We start from the raw sequence: 17,371 nt of genomic DNA, 5'->3' as shown, positions 1-17,371 counted from the left end.
GTTTCCAGATGCATTCCTTTGACTTGTCCCATGAAGATGATGAAGATGATGATGGTGATGATGATGAAGGGGAACAACTTGCTGCTCCTATTAAGCCCAAAAGGGTCCGAAGTAATGAAGAGGAGGAAGAAGTGGTCTACCATCCAGTGAAACTGTCCAGGAATGATTTATATAGACCTCCAACAGCTGAGGAGCTAAATCACCTGAAAGAGGCTGAAAGCCTGTTTCATTGCAGCCTTCTTAAGATGCAGGTGAGACTCTTGTCTGGGATCTAGCTGTGAATATATTCCTAGAATATGAAAAGTAATTTTCCACCAGATTAAATATGAACTTGTTTACAAACCTGAACAGCCCAATCTAGGAAACTGGTTTGTACCTTGTTTGAAAACCATCTTGGAATATAGTGTTCCGTAATATAGCAGTAATTTGCCCCGGGAATGAAAAGCATAATGTATGAAAAACATAGGGGGACTAACTTTTACTTCAAAGCATAATTACTTATACTTTGGGAATAAGTCAATTTCTGTTAATGCTAAAAATGTTCATGGGTAAACTACTTCTCTTTTAAAAGGCTGTACCTTGAACGCTACCAAGAAGAAAGAATAATTGGTCCACAATATGTCATCTTATAAATTTGTGACATTACATAAATAGTTTAGTTTTAGTGCATTTGAATATATGATGGAATTTTTTATATTTTTAATAAACCCTTTCTCTCTTCTTGAATATCAGATGGAGGAGCTGCTGAAGGAGGTTACCCTGAGTGAACGCAGGAAACAACAAATCGATTCCTTTGTTAAGACGGTCACAAGGCTGCTTGAGACGGTCCCAGTATCACCAGAGGTTGAGGTGTGTAAAGTTTAGAGCAACCCCAGAGTATTTTCACTGTTTCACCACCTCTGCATATATAATCAAGTTTTTTTTTTAAACAATCTCTCACTCGGTGCTCAGGTGAGTGACTTGTCATGGCTGTCCGGTGCAGTTAAGGTTCCTTTTCTTCTGGTGCCCAAAACAACAAAGGGCAAATTCCACATGGCACCTCCTGCTTCCATTGATCTGATTGGGAGCTACCCACTGGGAACCTGCATTAAGCCTAACATTAAGGTGGACCTCGCCGTCACAATCCCAGCTGTAAGTCACCTCTCAATGCTCGGAGATTAATCTAATGCTGTTTCTCACTACGTGATTAATAGCTGTAAAAACAACTCTTACTATTTACATCCTATTTTATCTTCTCTTGTCAGGATGTTCTCCGTCCAAAAGATGTTTTAAACCAGAAATATCCAAGGAAAAGAGCCCTCTATCTTGCAGGACTTGCCCAACACCTGAAGTCCTCCTCTGACATTGGGACAATGCGCTATTCTTGTCTCCATGGTAATAGACTCCATCCAGTCCTGCTGCTGACTCCCTCAGGTAATCACTTTCAAATCACATTTATTCTCCCTCAATAGAGAAATTCTCTCTTTGCATTTAGCCCCTTGGGGAGCAGTGGGCTGCCATTGTGTGGCGCCCGTGGAGCAGTGTGGAGTTAAGGGTCTTGCTCAGACACCCAGAGTGGAAGTCTGTGGCTTGAACTCAGAACCTCTGGAACCCAAACGCATTGCTCTAACCACTAGGCCACCACTCCCCAATTAATGACAAAAATCAATGGCTTACTATAAAAGGCTTAAAGAATTTACTGATGTTGCTTACATTTCATGTGATATAATAAAGGACTGAGATCAGATATGTTTTGGTGACTGATGTTTGTTTGTTTTTTAGGCAAAGACTCTTCGTGTTTCACTGTATGTGTTCATGTCTGCCCGCCTCCTGGGTTCTTCAAGCCCAGTCGGTTCCACCCCCAGAGGAATAACATCAGGTCAGAGTGGTATACTGGACTGCAGGCTTCCCATGCTGGTAAGGAGAGCACTATTGCCAATTTTTGTCAAAAATCTCTTGTTTTGGTTATCAGTAAACAGGCTTTTCTAATTTGTTGACTTGGAAAACTTTAATTGTCTTTGCCATGTCCAGGATTATTTGGAACATAATGCATTGGTGCATTGAAAAAACGGTGTACAATTCTGAATTCATCACAGTTTTTTCTTTTTTTTTTACTAGCACAGCTAAATTCTCAGCATAATGCCGATACTGTTTATAGCCAAAGCGTTGGATATTAAGCTCTCTGACCAAAGCAGACAAACAGCCTCTGATGATATATGTAATGCTGTGTAATATATATAAGCATGTTCTTACACCACGTGTTTTGTTTGGTTTCAGAGGGTAGCGGACCTCCAACTCCACACTACAACACCTCTGTTTTGGCAGATTTATTGCCCAGGGCTCATTTCCAGTTTCTTTCTGCCATCAAATCCCAGTGCTCAGCTTTCTGTGATGGTGTAGCTTTGCTCAAAGTCTGGCTTCATCAAAGAGAGCTGGACCAGGTAGGAACCTTTCGCTAATTATTTTATATCTTATTTACATGACATACATATTTAATGCATGTTGTAATGACTCCTACATTTCTGTCAAAATGTCTTTTAGGGCACTGGTTGTTTTAATGGATTTCTCGCTTCAATGCTCATGGCGTATCTGTTGATCAATCATCGGATCAGTAACTCCATGACGGCCTATCAGCTGCTTCGAAACAGCTTGAATTTCCTAGGTAAGTAGATTTTTTCATCAGTTTAGTTTTATAACAGAGATTAGATTGGCTGTAAACCATTAGGAATACTCAGCTCTTCTTTAACTTTTAGCAACTACAGACCTGACTGTAAGCGGGATAAGCCTAGCAAGGGATCCTGATTCCACAGCTGTGAGTGAATGAACCTACTATCAAACAGTCCCCTTGTATGTTTTTTTTCTAACCTGTGCTATAATATTTTCTTTGTCTTTTCATGCAGCCGTCTCTTGCAGAGTTCCACAGTGCGTTCCAGGTTGTCTTTGTTGACCCCTCAGGACATCTTAACATGTGTGCTGGCATGACTGCTTGTACCTACAAACAGGCAAGAACTATTAAAGCGACCGCTGCTTTAAATGCAGTCATCGTGTGCAGTGACATCAAGTGACCAGTTTTGATCTTTTTAATGTCCAGCTGCAGCATGAGGCCGTCGTTTCTATGAAGTTCTGGGACGACCCGACGGTGGACGGCTTCCACTGCCTCCTCATGACCCCCAAACCGATGATCAGGACAAGCGACCATGTTTTCCAGTATGTTTAATTTCCTCCTCAGTCCTTCAAGTACGCCAGGCAAAGTGCCCATTTCTAATGGTCATGATCACCTCTCCAGCAGGAACATTTTTCTGTTTGTTTATATTTAAAGTGTAGTTTTGACTTTTTTTTTCTTCTAATTACCATATCAATGATGTTGTAGTTGCAATGGGGTCCTGTGTTGCTTTCAATGACAATGTGTGTGGCCAATTATGTTTTTTTGGGTATGAGATGGAACTATGTCTAAATACAAATGTGCCCTGTGCTTTCAATGTTTATAAGCTTAAATCTTTTTCTTTTTACATCCATTAACCAAGATTAGTAAGGTCTATTCATTGCATAAGAAATCAGTGGTTCCATTACACTCAGTCACTGATGCTCTAGCTGTGTTCTTGTTTTAAAAAGAAAAAATAAATGTTTTTTTTTTTTACTTGATTAACAGAAAACAAAAATGTATTCTATAAAACTCTCACTCAGGTTATGTGACTTGGTGAAGCTCCAAGCTTGCTGTAAGAAACAGAACCTTCTCCATGAGTTGATGGACCGCAGTGGAAATTATGTCGAGACTGCGCTTCCGTTTGTCCTCTCGCTGCTCCAGAAAGGTCTTGGCCAGAGGATTCACCTCCTCATCCACTCCCTCTCTCCTGACCCAGAGGTTCGACAGTTCTCTAACTGATTTAGTCTAATCTAGAAAAACAGTCAATCATACAAACTTTTTTTTTTCTTTTCTTGAAGTGGTCTGTGGAGAGCGAAGCCCCGAAGTACAAGGCTCAGCCTCCCCTTTCCTTCGGTTTGCTTCTAAATCCAGAGTTGGCAGCTTCCGTCTTGGAAAGAGGTCCACCAGCAGACAATCCCAAGGTAGCCTCCCTTCACTGTCCTCACTGCAAAAATATTTTATTTCTTCTGAGCCTAAAGAGATTTATGGTCACTTTGTCACTACTATTGATAGATTTTAGGTAGTTCAGAATACTACCAATTAAATGTGAGTAAAATTCATAGTATTCTGCATGTTGTGTGTGTTAAAGTTTGTTAAAAAAAAAAAAAGACAATCTTTCCTATAACTTTTAAAGAATTAAGGTTTTATGCTAAACCAAAACGTTATATGGACCTGTTACAGCTGGGTTTTTTTTTTCGCAACTACATTCGATGGGCTAACTTATTTTAATCAGAAAATGAATCAAACAGGATTCCATTTGTTGTCTCTCTGCCAGGCAGCAGAGTTCCGTCAGCTTTGGGGCTCTCGCTCCGAGCTGCGTCGCTTCCAGGATGGTGCCATCACCGAGGCGGTGCTTTGGGATGGAAAGAGCACGTACCAAAAGAGGCTGGTCCCCAAACAGATCATCACACACCTGCTACAGCTGTATGTATTTCCTCCTGGCAGGCCTTATGAAATAATCCAAAATTTCCCTGGTTTGGGTAGATGTTTGTGTTACGCACGCACTTCTCCTGCAACCTCCAGGCCTGTGTTGTGCTGAAAAGCTTCTGTCAGATGCTCTGTACAGTAAGTTGCCCCCCTGATGACAGCTTGTATGTATGGAGCATAGCTGACCTTCCCTGCCAGTCTTCTGTTATGAATGAACAGGAAACTGTAACATACTTCTGAAAGGGAATGGCTGTCCAAAAATCAGCAGTGAGAGCCACTTTCTCCACTTCAGCCAGCTTCCTCATGACATCCTCTGCCTTTTCATTGTAATGGCTCTCAATGCTGCATGTGATTTCATCAGCAGATGTCACATTAGATTTATACACAGTGTGGCTCAGGAGCTTTCTGAAGCCATCCCCTTCAACCACACAGATGGGAAACATGTCCTTTATCATTCTGATGATGAGTTCATTAACCCCTGCAGTCCTTTGCATGGCTGTGCTGTTCTGTGGTTTCTTCATGTGTTCGTTTCTTAATGTGGTAAATCATGCTGGTCATGTACTTCAGTTTAATGTAAAAAAAATTACATTGGACCTCCTCGTCTACTTTGACAAAAGCGTCCCACATGGAGCTCGGCTTGTTTTGCCTCCATTCTGGGGTTTTGTCCTCCGCAGTGTGGGCATCCCTCATTGCCTCTAGATCCTCGGTGTCCAGAGCCGTCCTTGCTCTTGCCCCACTGGGGGATGGACACCTGGTGCTAAGTGAGCCTGTGGGAGATCATGGTGCTGGTGGTTCTGCCGCAATTTCTGAGTTTGGCGTCACATTTCTTGCAGCGAACAAGAGTCAAGACCCACTTAGTCGCACGCTTGGCTCCACTTCCCATGTTTTAAAACGGCTCTGGAAAATAAAATAAAAAACCTTCAAGGGCCCTTTATTTGCATCTGTAAACCAGCAGAGTTTAAAAATAAAGGCCGGCTGCATGACATACAGTATTATGACAATATTATTATCATCATAAACTTTGAAGTCTTAAGGAAGTTTTAAAGGGATTATGAATTGTTTAATCAATCAAAGTTTAAACCGTATTCACAAAGAACAAGGTAATGCTGTAAAATGCAATTTACGGCTGCTCATTGGCACACTGGGTAGCACTGCTGCCTTGCAGCAAGAAGGTTCCGGGTTCAAATCTCGACCTGGGGTCTTTCTGCATGGAGTTTGCATGTTCTCCCTGTGGATTCTCTCTGGATATTCCGGCTTCCTCCCACAGCCCAAACGCATGACTTTTGGGGTAATTGGCTTCTCTCAATTCTCTTCATGTGTGAGTGATGGTTGTGTGTTGCTCTGCGATGGACTGGTGACCTGTCCAGGGTGTACCCCACCTCTCGCCCATCGACAGCTGGAGATGGGCACCAGGACCCCTCACGACCCTTTTTGGGATAAGTGTTTCCAGAAAATGGATGGTCCATTTCAGTTTATTTTTTGTTTTGTTTTTTTTGCCAGACATGCAGATATCCCAGAGTCCTGTGTGCGTTTTGTCGGAGCCATGATAGATGATATCATCGCAAAAGGAAATGAGGTAAAATATGGAGATTGTTTTAAGTGTTTTATTTTTAAAAAACTGTAAAGTTAGAGTACAACTAATTTTTATAAAGTTCTTGTCAATGTTGAAAAAACAAAACAAAGATTCTGTGTTTATTACCTTGACATTAAAAGGCATTTTTTTTTTAAAAGGAATGTATTCATTTCAACCTTTAAAGCTAAATGGCAACTAGTCATCTTGGTTTTCCAAAATTACAGTTTCTACAATTTTATATTCTACCCTTCCTCTGATTTTCTAAGTCCTTTTAGTTAGAAGCCAGAAAAGGTGACAGTGACCAGAGGTGTCAGAAGTATTAATGGTTATAACTCAAGTAGAAGTATAAATTCTGTTTAAAAGTATGTTTTGTAGAAGTTAGGGTATTAACTTAAGCTTTTTACTCAAGTTAAAGTGTCAAGTACCTTTTTTTTTATTTTTTATAAACTACTTTAGTAATAAAAGTAATGACTTAGACAAACTTTGTCATTTTGTGAACAGCGTGTACAAAACGAAATTTCGTTTTGTACAGCTCTCATGACATTTGCATCAATTATGTTAAAAACATGCTTTAAACCTTATACTGGTTACTGCGCAACTGTATTAAAGGAATTTTTCTAAAGCTCTGGATAATAACTTCTTTATACTTAATTTTCTTAGTTTTATATCTAATGCTAACAGTGTCAAATTTTGCATCATCTTGGAATAACTATTTTTATTTATTAGTCCAACCACAAATAAATTGTCTGGATGAAACAAATAAATTGTCTGAATGAAACTAATCATTTTGGTAGATTTAATATTTTTTTTTTAAATACCAACAGTCCATAACGAAAATGAGCTTAAATGAGGGGGAAAAAAAAAAGGTTTTAAAATGTAAGGAGTAGAAAATGGAGATAAGATAGGAGAGTGTGATTCAATTAGAGCCTACCATTTTGATTGTTTTCTTTATTTTTCAACTGTTACAAGAACATTTGACGCCTGGTGTTACTGATGGGTTGGACGTCGGGCAGTAATATAGTAATATTTTGTCTTGGACTATTAAATACTCATAGGTATAGGCCGACACCTATTAATTTTAATAGATATCGGCCTATATTAAGTTTAATACGCTATCTCCTTTCCGTGCCTTATTGACGGTAACACTGTTTGTATTTTATTTTTTGATTACATTTCTGCACTTCTTGTATAATTTTACCAGTGAAATACTGTTTCTAAATCAGCTCCACAATCAGCTGTGTGTTCTGCTTAATAGTGCAGCAACACTGTTTGGTTGAACACGTTTAGCATTAAAGCAAGGTCTTCTTTTGGTGAAACCCACTAATTATGGCTTGTGTTTAAGGAGTCAGAAATGGACGTCTGAATCTGGATTTCTGAGCAGTTTAATGAAATACCCCTCTGTTCTTTGGGCCGTTGCTTTCGAATCCTGCAGGTGGAAATCCTCCAGAAAGTGTTAAAGTTTTCTAAAGAAAAAAGAGCTGTTCAACTAAAATGTTCAGGTTGCATCTGTCCTTTTTTTCTGTTTGTTTTTAACCCTTTACATTACAATTCCCTTTAGGTGCCAAGTACTGGAGAGGAGGAGAGCTTAGTCGTGGTGCAGTCCTACGATGATCTAAGCAGGAAACTGTGGAACCTGGAGGGTCTGCCTCTTTCCATTACTGCAGTGCAAGGAGCCCACCCTGCCCTTAGATACACACAGGTATTATTTTCCCTCCATAAGGACAAAGCTTTCCCATTTGCACTTAGATTAAATATTACTACACCTCCCTATTTATAAAGGTGTATATGATGTTTCTTATTTCCAGGTGTTTCCTCCAGAGCCAGTGAAGCTGGACTATTCCTTCTTTGACCGAGAAAAGACTTGCAGGTCTTTGATTCCAAAGGAAGACAAACCCTGTCCACATTATATCACTCCTATAACAGGTCTGTACATCGACTCTGTGCCACCTGTGCTTCTTTCATTTAGGTCATTTCTTCTCTTGGAACATGAGTCTTCTCGTCCAGATTTCTTCTTTATTTACAATGGGAAGAAATTCATGTACTTTCAGATTTATTTTCAGATTTGTTTTCTTTCCAACCAAACAGTAGCACAACAGACTCCATTCTTATCAAGTCATCATGTTCAGATTGGACTCCCTTGATGAGTTGACTGGAGTCTTGTGTGCTATTGCTTGGTTGGAAAGAAAACCTGCAGCCACACGGCCCTTTCTGGAACCAGTTTGACACCCCTGGCTTAGATGATATGAGAGCATTTATTACAGAACCAGACAACAGGGGAGCAGTAACTCTGGAGGAGCAGCAATGCTCCACAGCTCTGGTTTGGAAAACAATAGATATTTGTAGGCTCCGCATCTGTTCTTATATTGTTAGAGAGGCAAGATGAAAAAATGTGTTTAACAAAATCCATAAGAGGACTTGTTTAAAGTTAGCCGTGAACCACTTGGAGGACTTGCAGCAAATATGTTGGAAAATGAACTTTTTGGACTGTATGGCAGGAAACCTGGACTATATGTCAGCCTCTACACGCCTCACTGCAGCTGAACATGTTGGTGGCAGAATCATGTGATGATGCTTTCAAAAAATGTTAGCCTCTAGAACTACTAAGCTGATATAGAGACTCCAAAAGGTTAAATGCAAATGCACAACATGCTTTATAGTTTTTTGTTTTTTTTTTTTATTTGTGGAAAAATATCTAAATCAAACAGAACTTTCTGTGCACTACTTTGCACCATTAAATAAAACGGAAGTATGCATTTCTAATATAGTTAAATAGAATAGAACAAAGAATATTAGAATCTAGCAGCACAGATGCTGCTGCTTGCTGTACAAGTATTTATAATAATACACCGACAAAAGCGGTCACTGTTAATAACTATTATGCATCTGGCTTCTTCGTGGCACACGTTTGCAGAGTGGTGCTCCTCATATGCAGGCTGTTTTAAACTTGATGCTAGCCAAGCTGTAGATTTCTGCAATCAAAATCACGAAATCCAGAGCTTTTGCTGTACCAAGATGGCTTCTCATAGCCACAGCAGCTTTACAGTCCCACATGCTCTCATATGTTTCTTGCAGTGATTTGTCACATGGAGGGAAGTGGCAAGTGGCCTCATGACCGAACTGCAATCCGCCACATCCGAGCTGCCTTCCACATCAGCCTGGCAGAGTTGCTCAAGAAGAACTACAACTATACTTGCAGGCCCTGCCCCACTCACTTAGACGTTTGGAAGGTAAATATTGCAGTTAACTTGAAGTTGTTTGTTAAAGTTCTGCCTTTTAGAGCGGTGTAGATTTTGCTTCTAAAGTTGTAATTAAAGCATTTCTTATAAAGATTGCTGACTGGATATCATGATCCGTCTTACCTCAGCATAGGGTGTGGTTTAATAGTCTATTTTTGGGGGTTTTTAAGCATTTTTTTGGAAAATCTGTTTTCTTTTAGGATGGTTTGGTGTTTCGGATCCAGGTGGCCTACCATCGAGAGCCTCAGGTGCTGAGGGAGAGCGTGACTGCTGATGGTCTGCTGGTTGTAAGAGACAATGAGGAGGCTCAGGCTCTGGAGATGGCCACTATTCACAAGCCTCTCTTAACAAGCACATTGCACGGGTACGGCTGAGTTAAGAGGCTTCCCATCATCTTTTAAATGTACTAAATGTTCTTCACCGCACGGTTTAAGTTTTGTTGCATTGATGAAATTATAGAAATGCAAAGAAATCTTTCTATGGTGGACATGTTTCTGTTGGGAGGAGTTGATTGAGTTATGTGGAACCAACCAGGAACTGACATCCATCAGATCAGAGCTCTCTAACCATGAAATCCCACATCCTCCGTCACCATCGTTCCTTGGTGTTATTTTTATTTTGATTATTTGGGGGTATACATGGGTGGTAAAAATCAGATGCCTGCATCAGAGTGCTACCTGTTTTATCTGTGGACTTTTTTTCTCTTGCATGAAACAAAACTAGCAGCAGTAGGGGAGTTTGGAGATGTAATATATTTTCTTAAATCTATCTTTGCGCTCCTTTAATGTATCCAGAAGTTCTGCAATCGCATTCTTTCTCTTACTCACAACTTTGTGATCGGCTGCATATTTAGCCTTCCCTGGGAATACCTTTGCACATTACTATTTTTATTATTTGACAAATTCTCGTGCCAAAGCAAAAATGCAGGCAATCCATCCGCATTGATAATGAAAGCAAATGATATGGTCCATTCTTCTTTGAATCATCTGTTCTTATCAGGTATCTTCCTTTTTTGCCCTTTGGGATCCATGGCCCAAGACACACCCTGAAACGTGTGTTGCAGGCTTTGACCACTGATCTCTATGGCTATGATGCACATTTTCGTTGAAATAAATGTTTACATATATTGTTTACATTTATTTATTATAAAAATATTTACAGCATTGGAAAAAATAATGAATGTCTGTTTGACCTCCTGCACACCAAATTAAAATAAACAAATCAATAAAATACATTTTTCAAAAATCTTTGAAAAAGCTCCAGGGGGGTGCTAAGAAGCCGCATGCAGTTTTGGAGCCGCGGGTTGCCCACCCTCGTTGTAGATGTTCACGTTTTTCTGCTTTTTATCTTTATTAAGTCTCCAGCAGCAGCACCCATGTTTCGGAGCAGTGTGTCGCCTGGCTAAGCGCTGGCTCGCTGCTCAGCTCTTCAGTGAAGCCGTTTCAGAAGATGCAGCCGATCTGTTGGTGGCGTCGCTTTTTCTGCAGCCTGCTCCCTTTACTCCTCCGAGGTAAGCCCTAATTCTGCCTTTTACTCTCTGTTTAACATAGAAAGCACGTTTCCTAGCCCGTCTTGTTTAGTAGGTCATGTGAATGAATTTTTTTCCCTCTTCCTCAGCTCTCCCCAGGTGGGCTTCCTCCGATTCCTTCGTTTGCTCTCTGCCTTTGATTGGAGGAACAACCCGCTGGTGGTCAACCTCAACAACCAGCTCACAGGCAGGTTCTCGCTCACACGCCCCCTTTTCCCAACTTTGCTAAAACAAAAACAAACCCCTCCTGACCTCCTTCCCTTTACAACCCCGACATACTTTAACATCCTGCTTGTGAGTTGCTGTTTCTGTCCAGTTCAATTGTTGTTCGCCTCTCTGTCACGTGCAGCTGCAGAGTACACAGAGATCAAGAATGACTTCATGGCCTCTAGAGAGTCTCTGCCTGTCATGTTCATAGCAACACCTAAAGACAAAAAGCTGTCTATGTGGACCAGACGGGCACCCAGTGTGCAGGTCAGCAAACACGCACCACATTCAATGGCTTGGATTAAAAACTCACATAAATTAGGCCAAACTGGATAATTTAAAATGCAAATGTATATATATTCAGGTTAGTTTCACATTTTTTAAAGTGTACATTTTATTCATCTGTCTTTTAGTTATAAATAAAATCATAAGCAGCGATGGAGAAAAGAGTTGCATGTCCTGGGAAGTGAGCAATCGCATAGTTTTCCAATCCTGGATCCTTTTCTTAAAGCACACTGTTCTCCTGGATCACACTGTAAAGAAAAAAAAAGCAAATAAAAACAAGTTGGCAAATATTTGGGTTTAAATCCATTTTAATTGGACTCGTTTGTTGCATTGCTTACCACAGGCAGATAGCTATGTTTTTTTCTTAGAGCTGGGAATTGACTGTTTTGAAGTCTTTCCAAAACCTGGTGTAAATCATTGATCTGCAAAATCATAATGAAAAAAAATATCTGGGCATCAAAAACTTCCCTCTTCCTAAGGACATCAATAATAATGTCTAATAAAAGCCATTTGTTTGATGGCTTCACTTGTAGCTTACCAGCTGCCTTTCATTGTCATCCTCTGTTGCAGTGAAGTAAGTTAAATATTTAGTTTTGTGCTCTTCTGTTTGGGTTTGAGCGTCGCTACAAAAGAGTCCAGTGTAGCAAAGTTGCATATAAAAGAGAAACGCACACCAGCCTCCCATTGTGACCCAAATAGGTTTCCTGTGCTTTCCAAGCTTGACCCTCCAACAAACGCAGTCTTAATAAGCAGCGCTGTCTTTTATACCGCTGACAAAAAGCAGGATCTTAGTGACGCGCTGACAGAGACGTCACGGTGGGGAAACGTCCCTTGTTCTCATCTAAAGCTTGTCTCATGCATAGATATCTCCCAGGTACTGCAGTTTAAATATTTCTAGTAGTTTTGATGAATATATCTCGCAGCTGTAGAAAATCAATAATTTTCTCAAATGTGGATCCTAAATAGACATTTTACGACATTTTAATCTCTGAAATGTTTTGTCATTTTTAGTTATGGAGAAGATTGTTCATTAGTTCAAAAACATAGTTGCAAGAGAGATGCATTCAGGCATTAGATGCAGCCCTTGGAAGCAACCTCATCTTCTGGTGTTGGTTAGCTGTGCTTATGTCCAAAGTGATGACTATAGCAATCTGCTTCCTTCTACTAACAAGCTTTATGAAGAGAATTTCATTTTCCAACAGGACTTTGCAGCTGCCTACAGTACCAGCATTGAGTTTAGTGACCCAACTATTGGTTTATTTAATATGCACTGAACTGACCTCATCTAAACTCCACAAAGACTCCATCTTTTGTGTGTTTAGTAGATGAGAACAAGCTGGAGGCTGCTGCTAAAGCAACCTCAGCTACCATACCACCTCAGCAGAGCTTCACTGGTGGATAACCTTCATGCCACATGGCATCAAATGCATTATATCTGTAATTCATGCCCCAAAAAGTTACTGATTGAAGATGATGTAGAGTGGATTGACATACCTCTGTATTGATCTCATGTATTATGTGAAGTGTGGATATCTTTAGCTGTAAAATACATTCAAAATGACCAGAATCAAGCCTTAAGATGCATCCACTAGTCTATGGGTACTAATTCTGTTTTACGCACTAGTTCAACTTTTTGAAGTTAGTTATTTAACTTAAAACACTTTAAATGCTTGTTGCTACTTTTTAGTCTGGTCTTAAAACGGATAAAACTAAATCCCTTCTTAATCAGATTTGACTCCGACTGCACACAGTTCAAAACCAAACTGAGTCAAATGTGTCCATTCCGCTTTAATCTGAACTGCTTTCCTGTGGCACCACTAGGGGGCGCTCATGAATTGATTATTCCGCTGCTGAGAAATCCTTGCCTTTCAGTTACTACACTGAATACCTTATTAGAGTTAAATGTAAAATAAGGACCTTTTTACTGTCTTAGAAATAAGAATAACTTAGAATAAGATAAGATGGACTTTATTGGTCTCACAGTAGGGAATTCACTTGTCACATCTGCTCAAATAGACAAAAGAAGAAGCCAAACGGAGGAAACGGTGCATTGGGTACATGCACCACACATTCACCCTATGCACCTTTTCCTCCTTTTGGCTCCTTCTGTTGTCTGAAGTCTTTTTATGTATTGAATTATTGTTTAGGAGGGAATCAATTATTATTATTATTCCCCAAAAACATTACCCATCTTTCTTTTTTTGTTGTTTTTTTTCTGTTAACATTTGTTAATCTTCTGGGGGCATTTTTCATTTAACAGGACACATAATTTTAAATGCATCACATATTCTTTAGTAGTACCAGGACATTTAATAAACATAATGCGTTTTTTAATTGCAGAGGAACACAATTTTGGTCACATTACATTTAACAAGAGTTAACTTTCTCATTTTAGCTCTTAAGTGGGTTTGCTTTACACTAAAGGGGAGAGAGCATTGCAGCTAGTACATAGATCCATGCATGAGAGTAGAATAAAGCATTTTTCCTTACAGCAGTACAGTCCTGCCTTAATGGGCTTTGGAAATATTAACTTTAAAGGCCATAAAAAAAACCAAAAAAACCCTGGATTGTGGTTAGAGCAATGCAAAATCAAAATAAAACTGCAATATTGGTTGGAAAAATGCTCAATGTTCAATGTGTGCTTTGATGGTCACCAAACCTGGAATCTAGAGCTATCTTATTAAAGCAACATTGATGATAAAAATATATCGCTTAATAGAAATTCTTTGACGTGGAGAGTTTATTTCTGATATTTCAGATGCTTCAGCGCGTGATGATGGTGGCGGCTGAGAGCCTTAAGGTACTGGAACAGCAGCTGATGGACGGCAGCCAGATCCAAGATGTCAGGGTGGGTGAAAAGCTTTGATTTATTCACAGCTACACTCCACTTAAAGCTACAGTGTGTAATAATTACAGGGATATACAGTCAGAAATGTAATATATTATACATAACTATGTTATTTATCATCATCTACGAGCTCAGCCTCTTAACCTTAATATTTGCGTTGCCTTAGAATTCGTTATTTATAATTACATAGGAGCGGGTCTCGCAGGCATGGAGGCAGACATCTTTGCGCTACGGCAAGCGCAGAGCCAACAAACTAGCGATTGCGAGATCGCCCATTACAATAACATGCTGCGTGATGATGCTGTTACTCTCCAGTATACTTATTTAGCAACGTCCCTGACGTTTCACAGGTAATGATTCAGTAATTTTCTGTAAAATAAATACCTCGTTTACTTCTCTCCAGCTCCTTTGGAGATCTTCAAGCCTTTCCTCCTCTGCTCTAGTCACCCCGCTGGCACCTCTCCCTCGCTTGGCCCCTGCTGCACGCCCACCCCGGCCTCTCTGCCCTCTTCCTCGCCCTGTAACCCGAGGGGTGGCGGTGTATTGTGATGTTCATGTTGCTGCGGTCTGCAGTCTGGATGTTAGATGTCTCTGAAAATTACACACTGTAGCTTTAAACGGTTAATTGAATTGAAGGATATCTCAGCTTCTAAATGTTTTTGTTTGTTCCCCTTCCTGTGCTTTAGGTTATTATGCGCCCTCCACTTGATGCATATGATGTTTTGATTCACCTGAATCGGAAGCAGGTTCCTCTGCTCAGACATGCTGTGGACCCTCCAGCTGTGTCTTTTAGCAGAGGAGTATTAGCTGACGCTGCAGCTCAGCTCGGAGGAGCCCTGCCTGTTATCGACTACAACCCTGTGTCTCTCTACCTGACAGAGCTTAGAGTGAGTCTTGCTCAGCCTTACATAATTATTTATACAGTTTTTATTTTTTCATTGAGAAGAAGTGATTAGTGCAAAATAATGAAAGATTTGAGAAAGTGCTTTCAGATGAGCCGGCAGAAAGTTTTCTGGAATCTGGAGTCCAGTGTTTTATTTTGTTTTATCCTTTTTTGGAGCTAATAGTTGGAGTGGAATTGAATTGGAGTGTTGCATTACTACCCGCTTTCTCCGGTGCAGGAATTCCACTATTTGCAGTATGTTTACAGCTGTTTAGAGTTGCTGTACTTGTCTGAAGTCCAGCAGCGTTTCATTCAAAATTTTCCTGTTTGTAGTTTCCTCCAACTTCCGATCAACTTTTTTCTTTTACCAGCCTCCCTGTTGTTTTTGAAGAAAACTTCCTGCAGCAGGATTCTCCTCCTATGTTTCACCATTAGTGTAACCTAGTCTTGCCATTGATTAACGGGCCAAGGGTTATAGGCTATATTTCAACTGAAATTGAATGGATTTAATTAGATACCTTCTGAAAACATCTGGTTTTATCTAGCTGACAAATCTGAATACAAATGCACACCATACTTTTCAAAATTTTATTCAAAATTATTAAATGTATAACAATCTTCACAAATATGGAAATGTCTGGTTCTATTGCATGAAATTCAAATAAAATGCTTTAATACTCTGACTGGATTTAGCAAAACTGAAAAGGGTCAGTAGCTGCAGTCATTTTCTGCAAACAGTTTGGTTTTAGTATTTCTTCTTCTGTCATTAAAGCACGGTTACTTACTCCCTCCTTCCCCACTCCCACAGTTAGTTGGAAAAAGGAAACTTACCAGATTTATTTTTCTCAATTTTTTTTAATTTTTACAGGAGGCATTTGGAGACCTAGCCCTGTTCTTCTGTGATCCATATGGTGGAACGGTGATTTCAGTCTTATGGAAACCTAAAGCCTTTGAACCTGTGCCTTTTAAAGTGAGAACCCTGCCTTTCAAATGTTGATTGTTCGCCGTCTTCTTTCTTCCCCCCTGACTCCTTCATGATGTTTTAACGTTTCCTCTCAGACGTCTCAGGTGGCTGCTCGAAGCGTGAAGGTGACAGGTGAGGAGGTGAAAACCGTTCCCAATGTTGAAGCAATCCTGGAGGACTTCCGTGTGATTGGAAAGGGTTTGGTGAAATCGGTGGAAGCAAGAACTGAAAAATGGATTTTTTAGACTGAAAACACCTCATTTTTTTATTCCATCAAATATTCTATTAACATGACATTTTATTTGAATGCTTAAAATTGACTAAGATAAAGAAAAGGACCAACAACACTTTAATCCTCTTAAACAGCCAATATTGTAATTGTATTGTTTAAAAAGATAAACTCAATATTTGTTCTTGATGGTCTGTTTTGTGTTAATAAATGCATTTCAACCTTTATGGCTTCAGATGATATTCTGTCATGTTTTTCTTACATGAACCAACTCGCACTATAATTCACACCAAATATTAACATCCACAGTTGGAGAACTGGCCAGTAGATTCAGGTTGAGTGGTTTAGGTTCGATTCTATGAGATTAGTTTTCTTTTTTAGAAACCATATTGAGAACTTCTTTGGTTGAAAGTTTGAGGTCATTCAACTTCTATCTTGAGATTTTGCATTTTATTGGACTGTAACTGATTATTTTGCAAATCGATTAATCTGTTTGTTTTTTTCAACTGCTAATCCGATAGCAGGTTCCTTAAAGATTTTTTTTACTAAATTAAACCAGGTGAAGCCAAAACTTTTCCACATGAGATCTGGATAGAACATATTGACGGACAAAAGACGTTTTTTAATCTTAGATCGCTTTGATCAACTTTACGTCTGTTGCGGCTTTCGCCGCAGCATGCTGGTCATGCATTTTCCCTATGGTACTTCGCTTCATGGTCATTTTTAAGATAGAACGAGCTCGAGTCCATCAGCTACGATAATGGGCGGAAAGCTTGTGGATGTCCATTGAGCGAGGCGATTGGTCAGCGTGGCTTATAGAGCTGTCCTTAACCTGCATCCATGTCAGCCGTGGTAATTTCACAGTACGCCAAGACTGATTCATTCTCGCCCCAGATATGTATCCGTGCTAAAATATCAAAGTGAAAGTCATTAGTATAGACCCAGCTCCCAACCCAACTGTGGGAATAGATTAACAGCGATTTTATATATATATATATTTTTTTAATCGCCCGACAAGAGTCTGGCGTTAACGCCGATAACGGCCTATCGCTAATGTTTTTACATTTTT

At 39.8% G+C, this 17,371-nt stretch overlaps 1 protein-coding gene across 2 annotated transcripts in view; it reads left to right on the top strand.

Moving 5' to 3' along the window:
- Window positions 1-16,522, top strand: part of nol6 (nucleolar protein 6) — an 18,028-nt gene extending 1,506 nt beyond the window's left edge. Inside the window, exons 2-26 of one of the 2 annotated variants that reach the window (XM_015403986.1) lie at window positions 9-251; window positions 733-849; window positions 952-1,131; window positions 1,245-1,413; window positions 1,762-1,896; window positions 2,257-2,420; window positions 2,521-2,641; window positions 2,733-2,791; window positions 2,880-2,981; window positions 3,071-3,186; window positions 3,664-3,841; window positions 3,922-4,044; window positions 4,398-4,546; window positions 6,050-6,125; window positions 7,681-7,821; window positions 7,928-8,045; window positions 9,195-9,349; window positions 9,559-9,722; window positions 10,716-10,868; window positions 10,976-11,073; window positions 11,236-11,360; window positions 14,137-14,226; window positions 14,913-15,113; window positions 15,978-16,079; window positions 16,169-16,522. In XM_015403986.1, the coding sequence (XP_015259472.1) occupies window positions 9-251; window positions 733-849; window positions 952-1,131; window positions 1,245-1,413; window positions 1,762-1,896; window positions 2,257-2,420; window positions 2,521-2,641; window positions 2,733-2,791; window positions 2,880-2,981; window positions 3,071-3,186; window positions 3,664-3,841; window positions 3,922-4,044; window positions 4,398-4,546; window positions 6,050-6,125; window positions 7,681-7,821; window positions 7,928-8,045; window positions 9,195-9,349; window positions 9,559-9,722; window positions 10,716-10,868; window positions 10,976-11,073; window positions 11,236-11,360; window positions 14,137-14,226; window positions 14,913-15,113; window positions 15,978-16,079; window positions 16,169-16,318 (3,429 nt within the window). In that variant the 3' untranslated portion in view covers window positions 16,319-16,522. The remainder of the gene's footprint in view (window positions 1-8; window positions 252-732; window positions 850-951; window positions 1,132-1,244; window positions 1,414-1,761; window positions 1,897-2,256; window positions 2,421-2,520; window positions 2,642-2,732; window positions 2,792-2,879; window positions 2,982-3,070; window positions 3,187-3,663; window positions 3,842-3,921; window positions 4,045-4,397; window positions 4,547-6,049; window positions 6,126-7,680; window positions 7,822-7,927; window positions 8,046-9,194; window positions 9,350-9,558; window positions 9,723-10,715; window positions 10,869-10,975; window positions 11,074-11,235; window positions 11,361-14,136; window positions 14,227-14,912; window positions 15,114-15,977; window positions 16,080-16,168) is intronic. The other variant, XM_015403987.1, reaches the window with a different exon arrangement.
- The last annotated feature ends 849 nt before the right edge of the window (window positions 16,523-17,371 follow it).

This window comes from Cyprinodon variegatus, unplaced genomic scaffold (assembly GCF_000732505.1).
Source record: "Cyprinodon variegatus isolate N-32 unplaced genomic scaffold, C_variegatus-1.0 Scaffold1606, whole genome shotgun sequence".
Taxonomy (NCBI): Eukaryota; Metazoa; Chordata; class Actinopteri; order Cyprinodontiformes; family Cyprinodontidae; genus Cyprinodon; species Cyprinodon variegatus.
This window is presented reverse-complemented; position numbering and strand designations above follow the sequence as displayed.